At 52.1% G+C, this 24,434-nt stretch overlaps 13 protein-coding genes across 13 annotated transcripts; 5 read left to right on the top strand and 8 right to left on the bottom strand.

Moving 5' to 3' along the window:
* Positions 1-5: 5 nt before the first annotated feature.
* BU26DRAFT_512931 (HET-domain-containing protein) lies at positions 6-2,254 on the bottom strand. Its single transcript, XM_033827506.1, has one exon. It carries the CDS (start codon positions 2,208-2,210, stop codon positions 246-248), a length of 1,965 nt encoding a protein of 654 aa, XP_033691028.1. The 5' UTR covers positions 2,211-2,254; the 3' UTR covers positions 6-245.
* Positions 2,255-2,475: 221 nt separating this feature from the next.
* On the top strand, positions 2,476-3,859 carry BU26DRAFT_498754 (SET domain-containing protein; the record flags this gene model as incomplete). The annotated part of the gene is made up of 3 exons (XM_033826365.1): positions 2,476-3,254; positions 3,299-3,387; positions 3,438-3,859. 3 exons carry the CDS (start codon positions 2,476-2,478, stop codon positions 3,857-3,859), a joined length of 1,290 nt encoding a protein of 429 aa, XP_033691027.1.
* A 791-nt stretch (positions 3,860-4,650) lies between these two features.
* BU26DRAFT_13307 (uncharacterized protein) lies at positions 4,651-5,450 on the top strand. The gene has a single exon (XM_033819692.1). The coding sequence runs from the start codon at positions 4,772-4,774 to the stop codon at positions 5,363-5,365; it is 594 nt and encodes a 197-aa protein (XP_033691026.1). The 5' UTR covers positions 4,651-4,771; the 3' UTR covers positions 5,366-5,450.
* Positions 5,451-7,022: 1,572 nt separating this feature from the next.
* Positions 7,023-8,100, top strand: BU26DRAFT_557497 (uncharacterized protein; the record flags this gene model as incomplete). Its single annotated transcript, XM_033832464.1, has 3 exons — positions 7,023-7,238; positions 7,292-7,526; positions 7,577-8,100. 3 exons carry the CDS (start codon positions 7,023-7,025, stop codon positions 8,098-8,100), a joined length of 975 nt encoding a protein of 324 aa, XP_033691025.1.
* Positions 8,101-8,259: 159 nt separating this feature from the next.
* BU26DRAFT_471978 (cytochrome P450) lies at positions 8,260-10,243 on the bottom strand (the record flags this gene model as incomplete). Its single annotated transcript, XM_033825406.1, has 7 exons — positions 8,260-8,447; positions 8,521-8,622; positions 8,674-8,960; positions 9,012-9,109; positions 9,229-9,563; positions 9,624-9,806; positions 9,859-10,243. 7 exons carry the CDS (start codon positions 10,241-10,243, stop codon positions 8,260-8,262), a joined length of 1,578 nt encoding a protein of 525 aa, XP_033691024.1.
* A 1,952-nt stretch (positions 10,244-12,195) lies between these two features.
* On the bottom strand, positions 12,196-13,298 carry BU26DRAFT_402691 (uncharacterized protein; the record flags this gene model as incomplete). Its single annotated transcript, XM_033822818.1, has 6 exons — positions 12,196-12,271; positions 12,325-12,420; positions 12,469-12,863; positions 12,904-13,008; positions 13,058-13,077; positions 13,130-13,298. Coding segments are annotated over 6 exons (861 nt in total), but the record flags the coding sequence as incomplete, so codon positions are not given.
* A 722-nt stretch (positions 13,299-14,020) lies between these two features.
* BU26DRAFT_471974 (acetyl-CoA synthetase-like protein) lies at positions 14,021-17,335 on the top strand (the record flags this gene model as incomplete). The annotated part of the gene is made up of 3 exons (XM_033825405.1): positions 14,021-14,370; positions 14,420-14,681; positions 14,730-17,335. The coding sequence occupies exons 1-3, from the start codon at positions 14,071-14,073 to the stop codon at positions 17,333-17,335; spliced, it is 3,168 nt and encodes a 1,055-aa protein (XP_033691022.1). The 5' UTR covers positions 14,021-14,070.
* A 101-nt stretch (positions 17,336-17,436) lies between these two features.
* On the bottom strand, positions 17,437-17,794 carry BU26DRAFT_557493 (uncharacterized protein; the record flags this gene model as incomplete). The annotated part of the gene is made up of 2 exons (XM_033832463.1): positions 17,437-17,593; positions 17,649-17,794. The coding sequence occupies 2 exons, from the start codon at positions 17,792-17,794 to the stop codon at positions 17,437-17,439; spliced, it is 303 nt and encodes a 100-aa protein (XP_033691021.1).
* Positions 17,795-18,181: 387 nt separating this feature from the next.
* On the bottom strand, positions 18,182-18,839 carry BU26DRAFT_573872 (uncharacterized protein; the record flags this gene model as incomplete). The annotated part of the gene is made up of 3 exons (XM_033834310.1): positions 18,182-18,453; positions 18,589-18,787; positions 18,831-18,839. 3 exons carry the CDS (start codon positions 18,837-18,839, stop codon positions 18,182-18,184), a joined length of 480 nt encoding a protein of 159 aa, XP_033691020.1.
* An 86-nt stretch (positions 18,840-18,925) lies between these two features.
* On the top strand, positions 18,926-19,857 carry BU26DRAFT_573870 (uncharacterized protein; the record flags this gene model as incomplete). The annotated part of the gene is made up of 2 exons (XM_033834309.1): positions 18,926-19,224; positions 19,286-19,857. The coding sequence occupies 2 exons, from the start codon at positions 18,926-18,928 to the stop codon at positions 19,533-19,535; spliced, it is 549 nt and encodes a 182-aa protein (XP_033691019.1). The 3' UTR covers positions 19,536-19,857.
* A 195-nt stretch (positions 19,858-20,052) lies between these two features.
* BU26DRAFT_13283 (uncharacterized protein) lies at positions 20,053-20,827 on the bottom strand. Its single transcript, XM_033819691.1, has 2 exons — positions 20,733-20,827; positions 20,053-20,679 (listed from the first exon to the last, which is right to left on the bottom strand). The coding sequence occupies exon 2, from the start codon at positions 20,645-20,647 to the stop codon at positions 20,273-20,275; it is 375 nt and encodes a 124-aa protein (XP_033691018.1). The 5' UTR covers positions 20,648-20,679; positions 20,733-20,827; the 3' UTR covers positions 20,053-20,272.
* Positions 20,828-21,150: 323 nt separating this feature from the next.
* On the bottom strand, positions 21,151-22,833 carry BU26DRAFT_13282 (SET domain-containing protein). The gene is made up of 3 exons (XM_033819690.1): positions 22,554-22,833; positions 21,756-22,500; positions 21,151-21,690 (listed from the first exon to the last, which is right to left on the bottom strand). The coding sequence occupies exons 1-3, from the start codon at positions 22,603-22,605 to the stop codon at positions 21,228-21,230; spliced, it is 1,260 nt and encodes a 419-aa protein (XP_033691017.1). The 5' UTR covers positions 22,606-22,833; the 3' UTR covers positions 21,151-21,227.
* BU26DRAFT_13276 (carbohydrate esterase family 15 protein) lies at positions 22,801-24,386 on the bottom strand. The gene is made up of 2 exons (XM_033819689.1): positions 23,051-24,386; positions 22,801-22,985 (listed from the first exon to the last, which is right to left on the bottom strand). The coding sequence occupies exon 1, from the start codon at positions 24,262-24,264 to the stop codon at positions 23,062-23,064; it is 1,203 nt and encodes a 400-aa protein (XP_033691016.1). The 5' UTR covers positions 24,265-24,386; the 3' UTR covers positions 22,801-22,985; positions 23,051-23,061.
* Positions 24,387-24,434: the final 48 nt, after the last annotated feature.

Below are 24,434 nucleotides of genomic sequence, written 5' to 3'. Positions count from 1 at the left end.
AAGAGCTTTGACGGAGGTCAAGGCTTAGATTATGCCTTTGATAAAAAAAACAGGAGTCCATCATGGCCAAGAAGCGTTCTCATTCTCGCTGCAGCCACAGTACATAGAAACTGACGAAAGAGTGGGGTGCCAGAATTGATGGACCGAACCGCGCCGCCTGTCTGGTGGACTCCCCCCTAAACCCTACGCTCGTTAACAACCCCGTTACACGGTTCCCTGCAAGTCAATAAACATTATTTCTCCCATCATACCAGAGTTATCCACTCAGTGGTAAGCCTCTTGCCCATTAACTCGCCATGCATTGCACCAAGAACATATGCCTCGCCACGCAGTTTATAGTGCCCGTCCGCAGTCGGGCTCACTACGAAGGGCACTTGAGCTCCTTCAAACAACACGATCCTGTGGTCTGGTCCTGCCACACAACCAATTCCAGCATAGCCAGTAGTTGTGGAGAAGTAGCAACGCCAGTTCAACAGCTTAACCATCAAGCGATAGTATTTCTGACTCTTCGCCATCAGCCGTCGAGACGTGTCATCTGGAGCAGCATTCATATCTTGGGAAGGTTTTAATGCAGCTCGAAGCGCCGTATAGGATTTGTAGAGCTGTCGGCTGGAACTCGAGTATGGTTTCTTGAAGGCAGGATCCGCAGCTTTTGGATCCCGATGAAGAATAGGCAACCACCAAAAGGGAGGCGCTGCTGGATTTTTGGTGGACTGGAATGCCACGTTTTGGGAGAGCAGGGCTTCCATCTCTTCTATGCACCGTCTCATTACTTTATATTCGTTTCCTAAACCCGTCTCACGGAATGCAACTTCAGTGGGGCAATCCACCCAGCCCCATTCTGCCATCTCGCCAATGAACAACGCTCGAAGCCGGAGTTTCCCTGGCTCTGGGAAGTTCAAATGCGTCAGGTTAGGGATCGAAGCCCCTGAGGCAGAAAAAGGAAAGTCCGGAATATCTTCCGAGAACGGACGACGATTCGTTGATATCGGAAAGTCACCGGTTTCTGCTATGCTGCTGCTATCTGGATGAATAGTCACCCAAGTTGGCAGTTGAGGAAGAGGGCGGGTGGTAGCATGACTAAACACATCGAATCCGTGATGACACAGTGAGCTCTTCACAACCTCTTCGCAGATGTCTTCCAGGGATTTCGAGTAGGTCACGCGTATCCCGAGCGCTTGGGCGTCTGAAGCGACCCCTAGTAGTGCAAAGACTTTGTCCTGAGGCAGTGTTGCAGACAAGGAGCAATTGAATCCCAGCAGGTTCGCCAGTGTATCCCTCTTCGCTTGGCCAGCTATTTGCGTTTGAAGGGCATGGTTAGCCATTACGTTATCCAGAAAGAGGTTGCCCAGTCTGCTCCAAGAAGGGTCCTCGGCACGGCTCGAGAAAACAGTTGTCGCTAAAACAAGCTGATGGATGGCAGAGAAGTATTCCAGCTTTGTGGAGATGTTGACACTCACCAACCAGCAGTTTTTCGCGAGTGTGAGTTCTTGAACAATCCAGACTCGCGTCCATAGTGGGGACCGCAGGAATTCAGCCCAGGAACTCAAAGAGGATGGGGAGATATCTCCAGCCCAGGCCATATCTCGGAGTAACAGCTCGCGCTTCTCTGGTATAGCAACTAGAGCATGCAAGTCCTGGAGCGCGATTGCTTGTGCCTCTCGACTTTCAAGAAGAGTCCAACCCATTATTCTCTTCAAAACCGCGGGATTTCGTGCTGCCATTGACATGTCCGCATGGTGATCGATAGTGGCCCGCCAGAGAAGCTTCCTTCCACCGACAGCGATGTCGGACATGGCTGGCTCTAAACGCTCGTTGGAGCCTAGCCACGCGAAAACTCCCTGTGCGCTTTCATAGATAATGCCCATTTTCTGTACCTGATCGCTTTTTTCTTCAACGTCTGACTGATTGATGCACAAGGCGTCGGCCCATAGGTATTGTATCTTCTCGCTTCGCAAGCGTCGAAGGGCTCCGCCCAAGCTCTCGGAGACGAATGTGAAAGAGCCGTTGAGAAGGATCTGAAAAGGTCTTTCTGGGGAACCCCAGACGTACGACAACGCATGGTACTGGGGGTTTTCGTCTAAAGAGACATGCACAAGAGAGCATTCGATGATTGATCTGGTGGATGAAGGGCGTTTATTCCGGGCGATGTACCGGAGGAGGCGGATCTCGTTGCGAGCTGGCGTGAGGGGACAATATGTGAACGACATCGACACAAAAGAAGTAAAGGCAGATCTAGAGTGTTTAATGTCGCTGCAAAATCGGATGTATGCTACATCTCTGGGAGCATAAGGCTGAGATGCTGAGCGGCTGTGCTTGTGACTAAGCAGGCCCTTGGCGAACCGAAAATAGCAGCGATCTCACGTTTTTCGTCTCATCAAGGCATCTTTGGAAATCCAACCCAAGCAGCGTCAAAATGCTTGTCTTGACGTCCCTCCCCTCTTTCCTTCGACGTTTCCCTTCTCGCATCTCATGATGGTTTCTGCACAGGTGTGTTTCGCCGTTTTGCTTGCCTCGTTCGCGTCCGCCGCTTCAGCTTCTACGCCGGTCAGCATTCTGTTTCAGCAGTGCTGGCATGAGCGCCCTTTTACGACGGTCAATCTTCAGACATCGCACGATAGGGAGCTCGTGTTCGCTACCAGGCTGAACTATTTCGCCACACTGCCTCCACGACTATCTCGCCAGGATCGTGTTAAAGAGCTAAATTACGGGCCGTGGTCGTATCCACCGGTGTGCACCAAAGTGCTGCAGAGTGTGGGCGACAAGTTATGCGTGTATACGAATACGTCTTTCAGCGGCGGGCGAGGCATTTCCCTTTTTACGACTCCAAGGATAGCCGAGGAAATCGCTACTTTGCCGCCTTTTCAGGATCCCGACGCGCTGAAGAGCAAAGATGTGAATGTCTTCTCTGATAACTGGCACACGCAAGAGATCCCAGGGAAAGGGGTCGGGATGCTGGCAAAGAAACAGCTCAAGTTCAAGGACAGAGTGACTGCGTACACGCCTGCGCTAGTCGCTTATCTTGAGGGCGAGCTGGAGACTTTGGAAAGGGAAAAATTCTTTCGAATAGCTCTCTCGCAGCTGCCTGAAGCCACGAGGCAGGCGTATCTGGGATTGACGTATATCTATGGTCTGGAGCAGATTCGCGTCCAGGATATTGTGAAGGCGAATACGTTCCAGCTTGAGGTTGCTGGGCAAAACCACCTTTCAGTATTCCCCGAAACATCGAGGCTCAATCACGCCTGCGCACCAAAGTGAGTTAATCATGTGGGCATGTGTATTCAGCTAATCGTTTCAGTGCTCAGTATTACCTCGATCCAGCTCTACTAACCCATTTCGTGCACGCCACCAGACCCATCGCACCTGGCGAAGAGATTACGATTTCCTGTACGCCATCCAAAGCACTCTTCTCCCGAGTATCTTCTAACGCAATCCAGACATCTCCCCGTTGGAGCCCACCGAAGCACGCCAACAGCAGCTATCCTCCGGCTTCCACTTCACATGCACATGCGCCCGCTGCACCGCCGCAGACGCCACCGACTCCAAGCTCCGCGAAATGCAAAACCTGCAAAAATCGCTCAACGATTGGTCCGCCGAATCAACCGGCTCTCCCAAAGTCGCCGAGAAACTTCTCCAACTCTATCGCAAAGAGGGGCTGGAAGGCTTCCTAGACATCCCGTACGGCTTTGCGGCGCTCGCATATAATGCCGTTGGTGATACTAAGAAAGCCGTGAAGTATGCGGAGCTGGCGAAAGAGTTGATTTTAATGAAGGATGGACCGTGGACGCCTAATTTGCAGATTTGGGAAGAGATGTTGAGGGGCCCGAAGGATCATTGGAGTTATAAGAGGAGGAGGTGATGAGGGCCTAGCTCAGAGAGGGCTGGAGAGCTGTTGTAGGACGACATTATTACAAGACAACAGTATATTAATGGAGTCTCCAGCGCGCAGATTACTGGCCCATGGGTATGTCCATTCGGTCATAGCTGCTTGGCCTAGTCAGACACTCCCACCGCTCTATCTCCGCGACTTTTCTCCGTCCCCTCTCGGAGTCTCCGCTACATTACTTCGTCATGTGTTCTTTGATGAGTAACGGCTCATCTAATGCCCCACGGTTTCCGAAAGTTGTACTCTCTCATCTAGGGTTCTCGAACTCTAAAGGAGGGAGATCTGCATTTACAACAGAGCACCGAACGTCACCGGTTTTGGGGTCCAGCCGCGACCCTTCGGGGCGCTTCCGCTTTGCGACCTGAAGCCGTCTGCGCCGATCCTTCGTGTTTCTGCCACAGTTGCGCATTGCGTCCTCAGCGAACACGACGGGGTCGGCAAACTGCAACGAGTGAACCGTATTCTCTTTTGTGACGTTGCACTAATCTAATTCTCGCTCCTACATCTCCCCATGCGAACATGCGTTGCAATCAGCGATGGTCCGATATTACTGCACCCTGCCGCGCTCGGATCGGCAACCGATTCAGCCAATACGCAAAATGCGATGAGCTGGGATTGTATACGATGTTTGTCCCACATCATCTCAGAGGCTGATTGGATCGTGTCTCAACGCCCCTACTTTTGCGGCTGCTATTTCCTGCTGGCTATACGGCAGCGGTTGTTACTTCGGGCTTTTTTATTAGACCGGATTGATTACGCTACGGGGTGGGTCTATGAGTATATGAGGACTCTCAACCTACTTTCGAATTCCCATTTTCTTTAACTTCATATTCCGCCGATCGCGAACCATCCCTTCCTACGTTCTTCGCTTTACAAGCCTCCAGCATGGCTTCATTCCTCAGCCTCGTCCCCATCTTCCTTATCTTCTCCCCCCTCGCCGCCGCTCTAACAACCTCGCCCCTCCCGACCGCATCACCAACATGCCCTCCAGGCTTCACGCCCGATTACCGCAACATGTGTCAACCAGTCAGCTCGACCACAAGCAATATCTCCACGCTCTCCTGCCCACCAGGTTACACGCCGGACTACCGCGGCTACTCGTACTGCCGTTTCACCGGGACCCCCACACCCTCTTCGTCAACTTGTTCCCCCGGTTTCACACTAGACTACCGCGGCCGCTGCGTCACCATGCCACCCGCGACGTCCACCTCTGTGATCGGGACGTGCAGCCCGGGTTGGACGACGAATTACAGGGGCTATTGCGTTCCACCTGTTACGACATCGACCTCGGGGTGTCCTGTTGGTTGGGCCACAAGCACAATGTGTGTTCCACCCCCGACCACGCCAAGCTGCCCTGAGGGATGGAGCACGAATTACCGCGGCTTGTGCGTTCCGCCGGCTACTACGTCGGCGACGAGTTCGGCTTGTCCGAGCGGGTATTATTGGAATTATCGCGGGTTTTGCTCGCCGTTGAAGTGAGATGGTGCGAGTGGAATCAGGAGTACAGGGTATGAGAGCGCAGCTCTCCTCTCATTCTACGGTTCCTTTGGGCAAAAGCACTTGGTCAATCCTTCAAAATTGGCTGCGTGGCGTGGCGTTCACCGCCTTTGTCGTTTCCTAGAGTCCTTCTTTCAGAGCAGTCAGCTCTAATGGTTTTTGAAACGAATAGCATACCTTCAATGAAGCACTTGATCGCTGCAGTGTCTTCTGTTGTTCTTGGACGCACATCCGACCATTCTGACTCCTTTTCAACCGACCATGTCTATGTTCAGTGCCATGCTACTGCAAGTATATGAAGTTTATCCGCTGCTAGACAGACAAAATTAGCTGATGTCAGTTACTGACAGAGCGGCGGTATCTAAAGGGGTAGAGCTAATAAAAATTTAAAGTAGACATAGCTACTGAGAACGCATCAGGTTGGGCAACATTTGCAGTAAATTGATTGGAATTAGCGTATGCTTAGTTTCCATGGCAAGGTCTTGATACGATGTACAACTCAACCCTCACCACTCTCTCCTATCAAAATTCTTACTGTAATTAGTTCATAGTGTCTGGCATGGCTTAAATGCCATTACCAATAGCGGCCACGGAAGCTAATGAAATCTCGTTGGCGGGAGTTCCTCTCGCCGAATGGTTGGCGAGACGGACTTTGCAGTTTTCTCCACAATGAAGCTAAACCAATTGAGAAAGTATCCCTCTTGTTGATGGCGAAGGTGAAGGAGCTGCATCGGATTTTTTTTACATCAGCCGAAACAGCTTTGCACCCTAGTCTATCGACGGAGCCATGACTGAGCATTCGCCACTGCGTTACACAAGAATCCTTATCCTACAGGGGATTGGAGCCATTCCAACTTATGCGCATTTCAAGCGCCGGGATAACATTAAGAGGTGCATAGGGTGTTCTCCACTGCGTACTCGCCAGTTTCTGAAACATGCATGTGCATCAAGCCCATGATTCTCGTCCCCATGCACAGTGCTATACTTGACTTCGCCGTTAACTGCAGGCTCCAGGCTAGATGAGAAGGCTTCTGCAAGCGGTAGCAAGGGTCCGGGAATAGCGAAGAATCCTCTCTCAGACCCCCCCTCCCCCAAGCCGGTCTCAGCATTATCTACTGGGAAGGAGCAGCAAGAGCGATGAGGGTTATACTCCATGCGTCTACACATGCACGTTGCTAAATCGAGCAGATTGTACTCCCGGATATTTAGGTGAAGAAGCCAGTTAGACTCCATCGACGCCGCAAAGGCACTTAATCTTACCATCCGTCAAGCTCACCGGTGCGAGCCGGATCGTAGCCGCCCTTGTCCGCTCTATGCAACGGACTTCGTTTCCTACAGCGTAGTATCAATCTCGGCGAGCCGGTCAGTATGGATCAGGGACCCGGCTTCGGGGAACATGATGCATGAGTCGAGACAATGCTCATACAGACACTGCGTGTATACGTGGCAAAAGATATGCGCGGCGGTCCATTCTTTTCAGGGTGCGATCTGCACGATGCTTTTTGGTGGATTCAAAAGGAGAGTAGAGGATTCACAACGAGGTTCAGTTTTGGATTCATTCGCCTCGGATGCACTCGTTAACTTACAAGTCTTCCAGCATCTTTGACTGTTTTGCCTCAGCATCAGATCCTCACTCAAAATGTCTACAACTACGAAGTCTGCTTCCCAAAGTCCCCCAATCTCTTTGAAGCTACCGCTTGAGCAACTTCTTTGGAGATTGCAACAAGAGCTACTGGCTACAGCCACCACTCTTGGATACCACCTCTACTCCATCTGGCTCTTCACTTACAGCGACATAAAGACCATCATCGTTCCGAAAACCACTTTCGGAACGCTCTGCGCACTAGCAGCACCAGTATTTGGTTTCAGTGCCTCCTACACTCCCACGCCGGTTGAGGTCCTCCAAAGGATTCCCTTAACACTACTCTGGGTCTGGATCAATCTCCTCCCCTTCGCTATCGACAACCAGAGACATGCGAGCTCCTCGCCGAAGATCGCATGAACAAACCCTGGCGGACCATGCCATCAGGAAGGATGAACCCAGCGCAAGCTAGAAAGTTGATGTTCTGCTTGTATGTGGTAGCCGCTTTCATTAGCTGGAAGATCGGAGGCTTGACTCAGTGCTTGGCCCTTATGGCGCTCGGTAGGTTGTCTCCCGCTCGCTCCATCGATGTGTCGCTAATGCCCGCCTAGGATTTTGGTATAATGACATGGGCGGTGCGGACCACAGCTGCATTGTTCGCAACCTCATCAACGGGATGGGCTACATCAGCTTCGCGCCAGGCGCCACTGAAGTTGCGATAGGGTCGTCTCTACTCCCTTACAACAGAGTCGGGGCGCTCGACTGCCCGGAACTCCTGCTCTTCTGGAAATGGGTGGCGCTCTTGATCACTGTGGTCATCACCACCGCGCACGCGCAAGACATGCATGATCAGGCTGGCGACAGTGTCCGCGACCGGAAGACAGTGCCGCTTGTGATGGGAGACGCTCCTGCGAGAATTTCTCTCATGGTATGTACTTGCCTGTGGTCTGTCGTGTGCTGTCTGTTCTGGGAAGTCGGCGCTTTCGCTCTTGTCCTAGTTGGCAGTCTTGCGATTGTTGTTTCAATTAGGACATGTGCGCTCAGAACGGCTAAAGCAGACAAGCGGACTTTTCTCCTTTGGAATGGCTGGATCACGTCAGTGTACATGCTTCCCATCCTGAAGCATTGGTTTTGAGTGGACTAGGATGAAGGAGTGAGAAGTTGGATGATATTCTAAAGAGTGGTTGCAGAAGATCGTCTGAAGATAGTTTGTTTCCTCACCGTAAAGAATGAAATTGTGTTTGTTCCCTGCGTAAAACAGAACTCTAGCGATATATCCCAGCCTCATGCAAACTCAAAGAGGCCGAAAAATAAGCTTCAGCTGTCCCGGATGAACTGTAAAGTTATCTTTCATGCCATCAACGACTTCCGTCTCGTTTCGCTTGGCGGGCGCAAGAGTGACTTCGAATCTCGAGAGTAACAAAGCTACTACAATTCGAACTTCCGTCAAGCCCAAGTATCGGCCAGGGCACGTATGGCGGCCTGCATTCGAAACCCTGATTAGCGATCAGGCAATAAGGTGAAATACTTCGAACGAAGTTAGTAATATACATACCGATACTGAAAGGATTATGAGCACGGCTATTCTTCACCATCTCAGGCTTCTCAGTCCATCGTTCCGGTATAAACTCACTGGCTCGCTCGAAGCAAGCTTCCACTATGTCGCAGCTATTAGCTTTCAACCTATATTCCAGAATCTCTAGCTTACATCTACCGATGGAGTATCTAGGCGCGATGATCGTTGTCCATGGTGGAATGTATCGCCCAGAAATTGTGATGCCCGTCTCTTTTGTTTGCCTCGCGCCTGCGGTGAGGAGTATTGGATAGAGACGGAGCGTTTCATCAATGCAAGCATTGAGGTTTGGGAGGTCGGTCAATGCGTCTACATCAAGAGGCTGCGCAATCTTTGAAAGTTCCAAACGCAGTTTGTGTTGAGTGCCCGCATTTCGCGATAGCTCGTAGAGCAGGAAGGTCAGGGTCGCCGCCGTTGAGTGACTACTTCATATTAATCTGCATTCGAGATGGTCTGCGCGAAGAGCGAAATACCTTCCCGCGATGGCTACGGCGAGCGCATCCCCATATAGACCGTTAGTGTCCACGAGTCCATCATTGCTCTGCGCGGCCTCTATCAGCCAGGAGGAAATCTAGTCTAGTGTCAGCAAATTGCGCTTCCCCAAAAAGAAAGTTGTAAGACTAACATCTCGCCGCGAAGTATCGTCCTGTTCGTTAGCTAGGAACAACAAGTACGTAGATGGAGGCTTACATGAATACGCTCTTTCATGTTGTCACTCGCCCACTTCAGCATGCGGTTCCAACGGTACGTTACTCCAGGAATACTGAAGAGGAGCTGAGCGAGCCACGGTGCCGGAGATACGACACCCAGCACCTCCGTGCCTCTGTGGATCATTGCCACATTCCGATCCAACTGCTCATCATCCAAGCTTCCGTATGGTCTTGCAAAGGCTAAGTCGCTCATAACTGCGTAGCTGAACCGCGAAAGCCATTCGTTGATGATAATGGGCTCTCCAAGGGTGGTCTCGATATGCTTGAGTAGCTTATTCGCATATGTCAGGATAGTCGGTCCATCTCGTTTCAGGGCTGCGGAACGTGAGATAGGGGCTCAAGGCGTTGAACGTAGAACATATGGAGAGAGCTGACCTATCACTTTGAATGACTGATCCCACATTCTTCGGCGCGAAGCATAGCCATCCTTTTCGCGGATAGAATTGATAGCGACTAAGGGGTGGAGCATATCATACCAAGCTGACTTGATACATGTCGTTCCCGGACCACTTATGGCATGAAAAATTGCTGGATCGTATACCGTGACCTCCGATGGTCCTGAAGATGGTTAATTTGTCTCTCCAGCTCGTGGTGAGGTAGTGAGGCTTACCAGTGCGCACGAAGCTCCCATACTCTCTGCGTATTTTCTCGAGAAAGACGTGGTTCTGGCCATTCAAGACCCTTGATACGTGGAAGAGCTTGGAGACCTTCAAGGAGCGAGGTCCGGGAAAGGCTCTCAAAGGGTGGAAGCATATTCGGTACATTGTTATGCTCCCAAAGAGACCAAGCAGATGGGAAGCCGTGGATAATATGGCATTCCATGCGTAAGAAGTAGAAGTAGAGTATTCGCGCTCAATGAGAAATACGGCGAAGATAAATACCACATAGCCTCTGAGCATCTTAGGAGTGTGCGTATGGTATTCGCCGCGGACGAAGACCAAAACGTGTAATACACACCCAAGAATGGCAGCACTGAGTGGCTTGGTGTAAAGCATTATCTCCTAGACCGTGAGCAGCGCGATACGATTTCGATGTTCTCTATCTCGCATTCAAACGGCGGTTCTTACGGGACCCTCAGTCTCCCTCGAGGGACCGTTAAGCCCCATATTGAAGACCACCCCGAACATACATCGTGTCGGAGTATGCCGTTCCGGCCACCGCCGATAGTGCAGTGAAGGGGTACATGTTGAGACCTTCTCGGCTATGCATTCACGAGGCGTAGGTGTGCTGCTTCTGACGCTGCCCATAATGGGCAGCGACATTGTGTCGGTGATAGCTTTGCCTCCCTGGGATTGTTTGACATGCGCTGGCAGGCGGAGACCTGGTTTGGAAGGCCGAAGTGTCTTCGTCTAGAATCCTAGGGTCCGATGAAGATCCCGCGAAATCCCCTAGGTCGAGAGATCCTAGAGGACATCCTTGTCTGCTCGACGAACCAATAATTTTCCACCCTTCTATGGCAAGGGAAGCTCTTCTTCCCATTTGTGTGACGTGGGGTGCCGTCCGTCTCACTTGGCCCAAACCCGGTGAATTTCGGGCGAGAGGTGGCCCGTAATTGACCTTAGATCCTCCCAAGACAAATGCATGCAACCAGAGCTCCGCTCCCTGCGGGCCGGCCCTAGCTCCCGCAGTGGCTTGCAGATTACTTATTGGAACGGCGACCAAAACTCCTATATGATTCGCTGCTTCATTGATCCGGTTGGAGCATGTGCCGTTTTCATACTCATTAATCTCCAAGAGAACAAGGGCTTCATGGGCGGGCTGGCCTTCCTCGCGTTCTCTGCGGGCGTCCTGGATCAATGCGCCTGCAGGCAAGGCTGCTGGGAAGTACGTGTGCGGCGTAGCCGGGTAAACGGATACCTGGTCCAAACGATGGGAACCTCTGAAATGCCGGTAGTCCCCCGATAACGCAGTTCGTCTTCAGCGAAAAGTACGTCCGGGTCGAGGGGGTTTAATTAACACCGCTCCGTTGTACTTCGCGACGCAATTGCTGGCCTCAGCGCACATCTATCAATTAATACCAAAGTCCATGCAAGTCTATACGTGTGCCTCGCCAAAGAGATCGCTGCGGAAATTGTAGAAGAGGGGTTTTGCTGGAACCAAGTGAATGGTCTCCTGTTGTCCCCATTGAACACGAAGGCAGAACAGCGCTAATTTCTGCGTGATATCCATCCTCCTCACATTCGCCATCTGCGCATCGCCCTTTATCCTGCGTGGGTTGCATCGGCCTCCCGGGTTTCCAGAGAAGGATTGAACAACGGGCATAACAGATATCCCCCGCGCTGATAGGGAGGCTGACAGGGACATGGATCGCTGCTCATGGTCAAAAAGGTAAGGTTCCACTGCGTCGCTCCTGTGCCTCGCGTGCGCTTGAGCTATTCAGCCAAGAAAGCAATGTGGGACACAACGGCGTATACAGTATTGATCAATGAGAGAGGTCAGGCTGAGGCGTGAGCTGACGAAAAATTTATGGGTTCTGCCAAGATGCTAAGTATGCGCTAAGCCTATTCCGTCTTTAGCGGATCCTTACTCTGAAGACGTTGCCCAGGTGGAACACTCAGCAATCTCGTTTCGCCATTTCGAAGGGCTAGCAAAGCGCTCTCGGAGGCTGACATTCGATTGATACATCCTGCCGAAGTGCCGCACACATCGGTCTCTACAGTCTATAGCCTACGTGCTTCGGAAATTGCTAACCCTTCCTGACTAACCATCTCTATCTCAACCTTTTTGTAGATGCCAGAAATAGGAATAGGAGCAGATGAATTCCCTCCATTAGATTCACCACCTATGTCAGAGCTGGAGCCAGCCTTCCTATCTTCAAGCGGGATGTACGATCCCATAGCGGTCTTCCCTCGATCACCGTACCATGTGTTGAGGTGTCCTCGTTGCGGGGTGGTGCATGCTTGCTGTTAGGTTCGGAATTGTACACGTACTTTAGTTCTTTCTTCGGCTTCCGGAAGAATTGCAGCAGTCGAGGGAACACGGGAAAGCAGGCGACGAGAATAACGGTCGTGAATTCCGCGAGCCTAGAGCAACGTCAGTTGACGAGGCTGATATCGAGAAGTAGTAGAGCACGCACGCCCACATTCCCACCGGAGCGATTGCCCAAGTTATATCGTGGGTATGAGTGAGATTAACGCTATAAACGAGGCGGATTATGCTGGAGATGCATGCACTGCGAGGCGTTAGCAGCGCTACCGTGATTGTAAAGGGGTGAACAGACAAGGCACCCGTAGCGAATATCGCGCCTACTCCGATCTTTTTCTTCAATGGAATATGCAGCATCATGACGCCGTGTATGGGAAGCGGAAGGATAGTGATATCCGAGAGGACATTAATGGCGGACGTGGCGATTATCGATGCATTTGTCGAGATGCATTTTCCAGGAATATGAGGATTCCAGATTTTATCCCTTGGCCAGCAAGCAAAAACGAAGGCCAAAAAGCAGGCGAGGTAGGTAAGAAAGTTTGCTGTAATAAGTATTTGGACAGACCAATAGATGAAGTCTTTCTGATGGGCTGTGAATATCCTCTTGATCTGAAGCAGAACTGCCAGCTTTGCGGCGAACATGGTAGGCGGATACACAATCTCCAAGATGTTTGCTAGCTGGACACCATACTTAGCAAGGTACGAAGAAAAACTCGTCCTAAGCCCATACAAACGCGATCCGTTGAACACCAGCGATTGAAACATTCCATTGATGTCTTCCTTGACCGGCGTGTCCTGCAGCAAGCATGACTGCGGTTAGCGCAGAAAAGCCGACCTGAAGATTTCAGTACGCAGGTTTCACCCGCTCCAAGTATTTGACTCACTGCGGTGAAGATGAGTGAATCTGTGCTTAGTTAGACGGTATTGGGGATGAGCTAGGTGTTGGGGAAACTTACAGTCTTCGATCTGCATCTTCCGGAGTATGTGGACTTTGGTGAAGATCCTCGCGGCGATGGCCGAAAGAGATAATACGAGGCATACTGCGGACGTAACAACTAGATAACGGTGCGTGGAATATGGGTCTACCAGATTTGAAGTTTCACCTTGCGGTGCCTCCAACGCTGGGGTATTGTAGATATCGACTTGATTCTCCATGAGTGGCTACCTGAAGGTGGATATTCGAGAGAGAGATGGAGGCGGTGAATGGTGTAGCACTCTTCCAGGTCTTGAAGTATCAGATGCTCGCTCTGTGGCGATCAGGCGAGCGACACGTGAGGAAGAATCCATAGCAGAAGGAGGAACAGGGGAGAAAGCGGCAAAAGATACTCGGAGTCCGACTTGCATGTCGCAAGGTCTGCTTCTTGTGTTGCATATTGTTGTTCGAGAAGGAGCAAGAACCCTGACGAGTTGGAGACGCGATCGTAGACACTCCGAAACCTGCGGCCATCGAGACAGGAGCTCATGCCGCATACCTCACCCTTGTATTTGCATATTGATGAGGAGAAAGACGAGTTCGCGTGCTGGTTGAACCCTCGAGGATTCACGTCTTAGTTCCTCTTCCTCGGAAACCAATTGACTAGCTGGATACAGTTAGTGGGTCATGGCGGGTAAGTACCGGCGCGGCACAGCACTCACGACTCTCACGCGTGGGGAGACCCATTCGTCTACGACTGATCCAGCATATGCCTAATTAGGAAATCCAGGTATTTTGTACAATGGAACCCGCCGCCTTTGGTGTCAGGCTGCGCCGCCGAAGCAGGTTGATACCAGCTTGAGGCAGCCATGTAAGAGTTCCGGCGAGGCCCTCATTTCCAACTCATCATTCCCTTCCTGCTCCTCCGCTTGCCATACGATCTATATTGCCGATTTTCTTTAGATTCTCTACACAGTTGAAGCAATGTCGCCGGTCACATACGAAACAACCCCTCATGGGAACAGGACTCTACCTCAAGCACTTGACGACCTAGCAACCTCCATTCCGGATCGTCTTTATGCTTCTGTTCCTAGGGACCGCGATCTTTCTAATGGATTTGCCGATGTCTCCTGTGGTGATATGGCTCGATGTGTCAATTTCACGGCCCACTGGATCTCGACCACCTTGGGCAGGAGCGAGAGCTTCGAGACGTTGGCCTACATCGGGATCCCAGATCTCAGAAGCGCTGCAGTCTTCCTTGGAGCTGTGAAGTGCGGCTATAGAGTAAGTCACCTTCAAGCATGGTCGACAAGTATGATGGCTAACGCTCTAGGTTCTGCTCCCCTCGCCGCGCAATCCACCAGCCACCAATATGTCTCTGATGGAGCAGACAAATTGCACCAGGGTATTGCACGCTGCAGAAGTTGCACCAGTCATCAAACCCTTGGTCGCACTCCGCAAGGATTTAGTCTGCTTGGAGATCCCCTCCTTTCGGGACATGCTCGGTAGCCGCCCAGAGCCATTTCCCTACGAGAAGCCCTTTGCAGACGCTCAGGACGATCCGATCGTAGTACTTCACTCCTCTGGCTCTACTGGTAAGCTCCGATTGTGTGATGGCACCAAATGTACCTAACAGCGACCAGGACTCCCGAAACCTATCACCATGACCCATGCGACTTTTGCCGTCCTCGACAACGAACGCTACCTTCCGAAGGTCCCCGGACGAAGGAATAGAGACTACTCGATCTGGGATTTCAACGGCGGGGGTCGCTTTTATACTGTCTTTCCGTATTTCCATCTTGCTGGCTTCTTGTCCCTGCTCATCAATCCCATCTTTACGGAGTCGTCAAGTCCGGTTTTGGGTCCGCCGCTCATGCCCCCAAGTGGGGCGCTCCTGAAAGAGGTCATGCGCCACCAAAAACTACGTGCTCTGTACCTCCCACCCTCGATCGCCGAGCAGCTACTCATGGAGCCAGGCGGGCTTGAGTTCTTCAAAGAGCTTGACTTCCTGTGCTACACCGGTGGCCCTTTCTCGCCAAATGCTGGAGAACAATTGTCGAAAGTCACTGAGCTGTGTCCTCTCTATGGATCTACAGAAGCCTTTCAAGTCCCGCAGCTCGCGCCATCTGCTGAAGACTGGGCATGGATGGAATGGAATCCACACTTCAAGGTCGAGATGCAGCCATCAGAGGATGAGGCTGATTCTTTCGAGCTGGTCCTTTTTGCCGACGAGAGCACCAGGACGATATCCGCTCTGAACCACAACATGCGTAGTATAGCCGAATACCATACGAAAGATCTCTTCAAGCAGCATCCGGAGAAGCCCGGCCTATGGAGATACTACGGTCGGAAGGATGATATCATCGTTCTGTCCAATGGCGAGAAGTTCAATCCCGTACCAATAGAACTGACAATTCAGGGCCATCCGGCCCTGGCCGGAGCCTTAGTCATTGGCCAAGGGAGATCACGCGCCACGCTGCTGATCGAGCCTAAGCCTGATGTAGCTGATGAGAAGCGCAATGGGTTATCCGAAAGCATTTGGCCTCTTGTGGAAGACGCGAATCGTCTAGTGCCCGCCCAAGGTCGCATTCTCCGAGGAAACATCATCGTTGCCAAGCTCAACAAGCCTTTCAGTAGGGCAGGGAAGGGAACCATAGTCAGGAAACTGACGGAGCAGCTTTACAACCTGGAAATAGAGGAGCTGTATGCGACTACTTCCGCCGCTCCACCACAGCAGGAGCTTCCTCGCCTACAAGCCACCATGAAGCCCCACTTCGAGATAGGTACGGTCCTAAGCTATGTCCGGAGCATCATCTCTAGCTCATTTCCCGAACTTTCAGGTATCGAAGACGACGACGATCTTTTCTCTTCTGGGCTTGACTCTGTAATGATAGGCCAACTTCTTGGAAACTTGAAGGGTGGGCTGAAAGAAAGCTCACCCGCCAGCGACTTGTCGTGGCTTGGCACTCGCATCGTGTACCGAAACTCATCGATCCGGAGGCTATCGAATGTTCTCGCCCATTTCCTGAATTCTGGAGAACTCCAAACAGAAGGAACAACGCAGTTCCGGATTACCGCCATGGACGAGTTAGTCCAGAAGTACACTCAAGGCCTTACAAAGGCATCAACGCCCGCGAAGGAAGACGCTGGTCCTCGAAGCGTAGCACTGGTAGGCTCCACGGGCTACCTTGGCCCTCAGATCCTCGCGGCTCTCTTGGAAAACCCCAGTGTTGCATCGATCGTCTGTCTCAATCGCGGCTCTGATGCTGGCGATAGGACAGCAAAAGCTCTAGAGAGCGCTGGCTTTCCTACGAATGAGCACTTCAAAGACGTCAAATTTCTCGCCGCCGATCTCGGTAGTGCGAATCTCGGACTAAGCGAGAGGGACTTCAACTTGCTCTCATCGGAAGTCGACACGATCGTCTATAATTCTTGGAATCCGAATTTCAGCCTCCCTCTTCCTTCCTTCGAAAAGCCGTTCCTATCGGGTCTACGACACATCATTGACTGGTCGAGACACAGCCCTAAACGGCCGCGCATCACCTTCATCTCCTCCATCGCTGCTGTTGGAAATTGGTCAAAGGTCTTCCCCAAGGAACCTGAAATACCAGAGGCGCCGATCGAAGATGGCAATGTCGCCATGCATATGGGCTATGGCGAATCGAAGGGTATCGCCGAGCGAGTCTTGCAGATTGCACATAGGGAATGTGGGATACCCGTCAATATCATACGCATCGGTCAGATTGGCGGCACGATTACGTCCTCCGGTAGCACGTGGCCCGCCCAAGGGTGGCTGCTGGGTATCATTCGAACTTCAAAGGCCTTGGGTGTGCTTCCAACCCATGTCTCTCCCGTGGACTGGATCCCAGTTGATGCGCTTGCTATGCAAATCTCCGACACCGTGGCAAACGCAGACAGCACATCGGGCTACCATATTTTCAACTTGGTTCACCCTGAAGTCGCTGCTTGGGGCATGTTCCTAGATACGCTGCGTAGCCGCTTCGGTGTCGATGGGCAACGCATTAGCCTCCCTCAATGGCTTGATAGATTGGACGAGAAGGCGCAAGCGGACGCTACGGAGCAGAAGAAGTATGCCGCATTGAAGTACTCCGACTTCTTGCGATCTATGGGAGAGGGAAGAGAGGACATGAGGTGCAAGTCTGAGAACATTTCGAAGATATCTCAGGTAAGCATGATACCTCTCAGCGAGCAGCTGTTGGCGGAGTGGCTTGCTGGGTGGAAGTTTTAGAACTCCTGTGGATTGTGCGCTTCACCGAGGTTTAAGATTGTCTATTGGGCCTGGTCGTTGTTTCTATATTCGTCTATCATCCTCCTGTCCTTACCGTCTCCTCATGCCGAAAGCTTTGAAACCTCCTGTCGAGCGCTAAAATACAACGGATGATCGTCGCCCTCGCATGTCCGAATAAGTTCAAGCACTTTTTCGCCCCAGCTGCGTGCAGTATCCGCGTCTTCCAGAAGCCGACTCATGTCGATTACTTTCCAGGACCTTCTCAAGTGTTAGCTAGCAATACCTCCCATGCACAACTGATCCCTCAACTTACCATTCCCTCAGCTCCAGATCATACAACCCCAACTGCTCCTGTATCTGTGCCATCCTCTGCGCCGTGTCCCTCATGTCATCCACCCAATCTGTATCAGGCACGGCGCCGCCCCCATGCGAGAATGCCTTCATGAGCTGGCCTTCCATTGCCTGGTAAATATCCTTCAGGTCGCACCAAACAGCCCTCAGCCGCTCTTGAAGACTCTTAGCATCATTCTGTTCATTTAGTTCGCAGTCCTGACAAGCGCGACAGATGCACTTGAATCCGCGACTCTGGAGCGCGAATTAGCGCTGATCGTATGGGAGCAGTAATGAAGGGCCGTCGAGATATGAGATACAGATTTCTTCTCTGGAGCGGATATCTCGAGTCGCGTGGAACGTCTGCTCGCCGAGCGCCTCGTTGAACGTGGTGTACGCATTCGGCGTGCAAGGGTGATTGAACAAGCTACCCAGCAGGCACAAGTTCGGTCCCAGTGCATTTGCATCCCAGATCCCCAACACCCTCCTCATAGAATTAAAAAGTTTCCGAGAGTCCTAGGTCTTGCACTGGAACTCGTTGAAGGCTTGCTCTTTGATCGAGGCTGATGCATGACGGGAAAGCTGGAGAAAGAGGTAGTTGTGCTCGTAGGATAGGCCGTTGACGTCTTCGATGAGCTCACGTAGAGAGGTCTGGGAGTTGGAGAGCGCGAGGAGGGGCGTTTCAGGGAAGAAGCGAGTTCCCGTTGGGATATCCGCTTTGGCGACTACGGTGCGGCCTTTGATGGGATAATAGAATGCGCCATGCCTGAAGATGTTTCTGGAGATTGCTATGAGAGCGGTTTTGCGTCGTCGGGGTGTTGTAGAGGAGACAGGAAAAGATGGAGCATGCGCGGTAGTCTTATAACACGCGCGAGTGGCCCATGAGTAAAGGGAGTGACACGACTAGCTGGCAGTTGGCATACATTTGACAAAGTTTCCAAGCGATGTTGTATGCGTTATCGCCGAGGAAACTATGCAAAGCGGCGAGGGCGCCAGTCCACCTTCCATATCTTGTATCGTCCGAACCTCTGCATGCGATGTCTGCAGCATAAGGTCCCACGACCTTTTCCCCACTGTACGCATATCACGATGATGGCCACCGCAGTCGATGCGGAGCACGCGCTATTCAAACATGATGATGAGGTTACAACACATCAGCATTTACCCGCCACATGTGGCAGCATGACTTATGCTTTAGCCACAGTCTTGGCGACGTGCAATATTGTTGCCCACTGCTCAAGCGAGACGTGACCAGCAGTGATGGCTCTCAAGCTATTTATTCCGCCCTGCATCCATGAGCCGCCTCATCAGCATCATCCTCCGCCTCCTCATAAGCCACTGCGGATTGAGATACAGGGACCGCTAGAGACTATACAGAAGCTTCTTCCTGACGTAGCTTGGCACCCGCTTAAGCCCTTTCCGCAGCCAGCGGGCCGGGCTCTTGCGAGCCTTACACACCAGGCGTTGTATGGAGAGGATGATGTTTGTTCTTCCAAAGGCGATCTGCCTGTACGGCATGAGTACTTAGCATGGGCAATGGACGGAAGAAGGCCTCTAGAGTAAGTATGCGTTACTGAAACACGCTATATGGTATCATTTGACTGATATTTGTCGCTTTAGCTACATTGACTACTACGGAGTTACCTTTGACCACCTCGTCCCGGCCAATGATCCAAACCCAGAAGTGTTAGCCATCAGCATCATCGAAGTGGATAATGACGGAGGCGCATTCGCAAACAAGCACCTTTTGTTCTCAGTAGATCCGACGGAATACACAGGGAAGAAAGTCCTCGCCGTACCGAGGTGTTGTCAAGTCAAGAAAGGCACGCAGGATCGAAGGAGAATAAACGGCGAGGTAGCTGAGGTATAGCAAGACCCAGAGATAGCTGTACACTCAGCGTCATCCACGGCTGTACCGTCAGCACGGCGGGCACGGCAACACACAACGACGGGGCCACAGAAACGGCGGGCACGAACGAAAGGCATAATGAGGGCGGACGCAACGATGGCGAGCGTTTTCCCATCGTGTCGTTTCAATACAGGATGACGCTTCGACCTTTCAGGCTGGTTTATACACTATGTCACGTGGGATATCGCGTGAATCTCGCCGGACCCCTCGGATTGCTTGCTCCTAGGCGCTTAGTGTCTTTAAAGCCCAAATACTTGGACTCTCTTGATTAAGCTTCCACCCAACAGCTCCGAAGTAAAAGAACATGCCGAATTGCGTACTCGGACAGGGGACAATAGCTAAGGCGCGAACGAACGCCGCGAATAGAATCATCGACAGCATCCTCAACACCGCCGTATTTTCCTTGAGAGCCTGACATCTTATAGGGAAATAGCCAAGCAACAGCGATATAAGGGCTGTATTCCCTAAAAATCATATTGGTAGATTTAAAATACTTATTTAGAGGAAGTGGTTGCGCTACGGGTGGATGTACGTTACCTCGCGCATAACCCACAGGAGAGAAGAACATTCCCGATTTGGGACCGAGTCCCGAGCCAGGGCGATTGTGAGTAGAGTTCCAAATGCACGATCCAAGCTACCGAAAGATCTAAAGGAAACTTGACAAAGATAGATACATGCCGACGACTAACTCGTCTCATCTACGCGATCGCGATTGAAACCCCACACGTATACGACTTCGTCCCATCAACACTGAATTGACCCTGCTGCGGCCCCACCAGCCACCTCGGCCAATCGCCGCCCATGTCGCAGCTTGGGGCTGTAAAGAACATGCATGTGCATCCCTGGCCGACCTTATAGTTTTTGATAGCCTTAGAAAGAGTGTGGCATTGCTGATCGCCTTGCAGCATGGAGGCGACGTTGCTGCCGGTTGCAGAGATGGTACCACAGCCGCGGGATTGGATAGTGACACCGTCACTCACGAGGCCGAGGGCTTCTGCGTCTGCAGCCGGTTCTGCAATAGGACTTGCGGTGGCGACGCCGAGGGTAAAGAGGAGAGTGGGGAGGAGCTTCATGGTGATGTTGGGGGGTTTCTCTGGAGGTGTTTCTGGCTTGAAGATCAGTTGGCGCTTGTCAAGTATGGTGAATATAAGTGTATACTTTCCTGAAATGACTAGGTGTGCTATTGAAGAGCGACCTCGAGGCAGGAAATTGGGATTATATAGCATAGGCCTAGAAAATGGGTTAGCATACAGTGACTCACGTGGTCGGTGTATAGCATCCTTTGTCTGTCTGATAGGGGAAAACAAACCCTCTGTTACAAAAGAGCCAAGTTCTTTGTTCGCAATAAGTCCACGTTTCATCGCTCTTTAGTATCACTCGGGTCGCGATGATGCTTCGAGAAGCTATATTCCTTGAGTGTAGTGCAAACTTTTATACGTCGTTAGATTTGCTTTTGGAGGAGCGGATATTGCCTGGACATCAGGCGCCGGGACTCGCGAGTGCAAAGGTCATTTCCTGTTTCTCGTCAATGGTAGTGGTGAGGGGTGCTGTTTCGAAAGACACGCTTCTATTCATCCCGACCTGGTCTTTTTCCTACAGAGACAATTTCACTTCAGGGCTTTCAGCCAACTCAGCCTCCTCATCCTTCTTCATTTACTCCCTCTCCAACCACGCCTCAATCTTCCTATATTCCGTTACGCCGTCACTCTCATTCCCCCCTTTCTTCTTAACCCTCTCCTCCAGAAACTCCAATTCACGCTCCAGCTTCTCTACTTCTTCATACTCCTCATCCCCCTCTTTGACCTCCATCTCCCTTCTCGTCCACCACCGTGCCTTGACCAGGTTCTTCGCCCGCCAGTCTCCGCACTTCTTAGGCCTAGCCTTCTTCATGACGACGGCCGTTAGGTTGGCTAGGTCACTCTCTCGCCTTGCGGCTTGGAAGTCATCATAGCCCGTGATGGCGGAGCGGATAAGGGGGATGATGTCGACCGTGCGCTTGTACTCCGGATGGTCGTCGCCCAGGCAGAGCTTCTCGCGCTCGCATTGTTTCTCAGCCCATTCGAGCGTCTCCTTTGGATTCACGAGCATCCAGCTAAACGCTGCCGCCAAGTGGTATCTATCCCCGAGTCAGCGGCAATGTCCTAAACACGAAACCTGGGCAGCTCTCCAAAGACAACTTACGAGTCCGCGAGCTCTTTTGTCAGAATCCCGTTTTCTTCTTGTAAGTCCGCCATCTCGACCGCATTCCTGTGGCAGTTATCGACATCCATGGCCGACCCCTTCTCCCACTGCGTCTTGATATACTCCTGATGACACTCGAGAGTATCGCGAACAGCATCATGTTCTCGTCCCGTTTCCGTGTCGGCGCATGCCTTGCACCGGCATTGGAAGCCCCATTCGTTCAGCTTCTCCTGCCGGCTGTCCTTTGTCATGTTCGCGCCGTCAATGTACGAGATGGTGAGCTCTTCCTCCTTCGCAATATCCCGAACTGCATGGACCGTTACCTTCCCGATGCCCGCGTTCCACGCAATCTGGCAATTTGGCAGGCAATCATGGTTCAACTGACTGATTTTCGTGCATACACAGCCGCCGATCTGGTTGGCGGTGTAATTCGCAAGCATCATCTTCAGGATGTACGGTTCGCTAGCCGAGTAGTCATCCAACTCTTCTTGGTTCAACCCCTGTTCTTCTTCTGAATCGGGGGGATCGAAATCAAGGCTGTCGAACGCCTCCCTTTGGGCGTCCGTGAGTGATCTGTATGCAGAGAGGATGGCTCCGGGTGCGGGTCGCGAGTCGATGGGGAAGCGCATTAGAGGGGTTTCGGCGAGGATGCGGGTCCCGGCGGGTATGGAGGCGCTGGCTATCAGCCCGGAACCCTTTTGATCGATGTGGCCCTTGCGAGTGAGGTTTCCATTGTCCGATGCATCTGTGCTGGTCAGTCTTCCTATCGTGCACTTGCACTTGCGATGGATGACGTACAGTTGTGACTAGAAGCCAACAAGCTCCCAGCTGGGCTCTGGGTCCCTGACATGTTGTCCCTGCGCAATGGCTAAGCAGAAGATGAAGGTGGAAGAGCTTCGGAGGCACTCATGGTACTTCATTTATAACGACGCCAGGGGAAACAAGGGGGGCTCGATGACAATCGAGTGATGTTAACGGATGGATTGTTGAAACAAATGTCCAAAGGCAAACACTTAAAGCATGATCGATCAAGCAAACACACGCTCACTGCCTGTGCTAAGTACATGGAACATCGATCTTGAGAACACTCAGCAATAGCGCGAAGCAGTGGTGGGAATGAGGCATGCGCGCCCGAATACTTCCTTTTCGTTGAAATAGCACATCTTTAATCGTTGGACTCCATGGTCGGCAACTCAATTCTTCCTCCCGCGCCACAGCTAGCCTGTATTGCTTGCTAGTTAGTATAAGCAGGCGATTGGGGATGTCACCTAGGAATAGGCATCGAAGGGCCTTACCTCTGCTATCCCTATTCCAGAGCCGGCGTACTCCAACCCCAGTGCACATACCTCTCCGCCTCCGTCCCCGCCTCACTCTCAAACACGCCCTCTCCCGTCCCGCTCTCACCCTTCCCCAACAAGTACCTCCCTAGATACTCATCAAGCACAACCTGCTGCTTGCTCGGAAACTGACAGTGATTATGCGACGCACTTAAGCTGAACCCATAAGCCTCTCCCACCCCAAGGGCCTTATACACCTCTCCACCCGCCTTCCCACACACCGTACTCGCCACAGGCTCTAACCAATCGATGTTATTCTCCAAAACCAGCAAACCACGCGGCGCATGCAGCGCAATGAGTTCATGCTGGTCAAACGGCATACCGGCGAAGTTCTGGGCGATGTTACGCGGAAAGTCGCGGCGGTACCAGGGCGAGTCGAACGGGTCAGTAGGTTCAGGAATCCCGATGCAGCGTTGCGTCTTGCAGCGCAGATTGTACAGACGCCAGCAGGCGGGGCCACCGACGCCGGCTTCCTGCGTAATGGTGAGTGCGATGCGGGGCTCGAAGGCGCCGGCAACGAGAACGCCCTTGCCGTTGCGCGAGCAGCCTGTTAAGCCTACGTGTTTGGGGTCGATGCCGGTGGTTTCGGGGCCGAGGAGTTCGAGCGCGTCTAGGACGCGGGAGATACCCCAGGCCCAAGCGATGAGCGCACCGGCGGAGTGAGAGCTGCCGTAGACGGTGTAGAATATGCCTGAGCCGCGAGTGCTCTGGGAGGTCTGTGATGCTATCTGGTCGTTGTTGTAAATGATGGTTGCGATGCCCGTTCCGTTGAGCGGCACGCTTGACGCGCCGTAGGCGATAATCGCGGGGAAGGGGCCATCGGCAATGGAGCGATTTGATGGGAGATTTATGGTCACGCCGAAAGAAGAGTACATGTTGTTTTCTCCCACGGTAACGGTAAGTCTGCGTCCGTCAAAAGTGGCATTGACGACGGCTGGTTTTGGCGGGAGCGAGCCGAGTTCGATATCCTGGAGCAAGGCTGCGAGCTCCGTTCGGCGGCATTGCCAGTCCGCTTTCGACGATACCTTGGCGCCGGAGAGGAATGTGAATGGATCTGGAGGGTATTGGCTGTTCGGTAGCGTAGCATTGGTGTTGAAAGCCGGACAGGCAGCGTGTGCGAGGCTACTGTATAGGAGCACCAGAAAGCCGAAGATGAAAGCTAGTGTGGACATGGTCGTAGAAGGTTGCAGACTACCGGAAGAGTAGAAACCTAGGACATAGAATCCCCATTTTAGCCGTGTGCTCAGGTTCGTCGTATTGTATATGTAGTGTGGCGGAGACTTATTAAGAAGGATGAGACCATGATCTATTTCGCTTGGCAACGCATCCTTCTACTCTCGAA

Source organism: Trematosphaeria pertusa (genome assembly GCF_010094035.1).
Source record: "Trematosphaeria pertusa strain CBS 122368 unplaced genomic scaffold BU26scaffold_1, whole genome shotgun sequence".
Classification (NCBI taxonomy): Eukaryota; Fungi; Ascomycota; class Dothideomycetes; order Pleosporales; family Trematosphaeriaceae; genus Trematosphaeria; species Trematosphaeria pertusa.
This window is presented reverse-complemented; position numbering and strand designations above follow the sequence as displayed.

Excerpts from the sequence above, each read along its gene's own strand:
- BU26DRAFT_512931 (XM_033827506.1), bottom strand. The coding sequence starts at position 2,210 with ATGTCGTTCACATATTGTCCCCTCACGCCAGCTCGCAACGAGATCCGC.
- BU26DRAFT_13283 (XM_033819691.1), bottom strand. The coding sequence starts at position 20,647 with ATGAAGCTCCTCCCCACTCTCCTCTTTACCCTCGGCGTCGCCACCGCA.
- BU26DRAFT_13276 (XM_033819689.1), bottom strand. The coding sequence starts at position 24,264 with ATGTCCACACTAGCTTTCATCTTCGGCTTTCTGGTGCTCCTATACAGT.
- BU26DRAFT_13282 (XM_033819690.1), bottom strand. The coding sequence starts at position 22,605 with ATGTCAGGGACCCAGAGCCCAGCTGGGAGCTTGTTGGCTTCTAGTCAC. Across the intron at positions 22,501-22,553 it reads GTTGGCTTCTAGTCACAACT|ATGCATCGGACAATGGAAAC; the intron begins GTACGTCATCCA and ends TGACCAGCACAG. Across the intron at positions 21,691-21,755 it reads ACAAAAGAGCTCGCGGACTC|ATACCACTTGGCGGCAGCGT; the intron begins GTAAGTTGTCTT and ends ACTCGGGGATAG.
- BU26DRAFT_13307 (XM_033819692.1), top strand. The coding sequence starts at position 4,772 with ATGGCTTCATTCCTCAGCCTCGTCCCCATCTTCCTTATCTTCTCCCCC.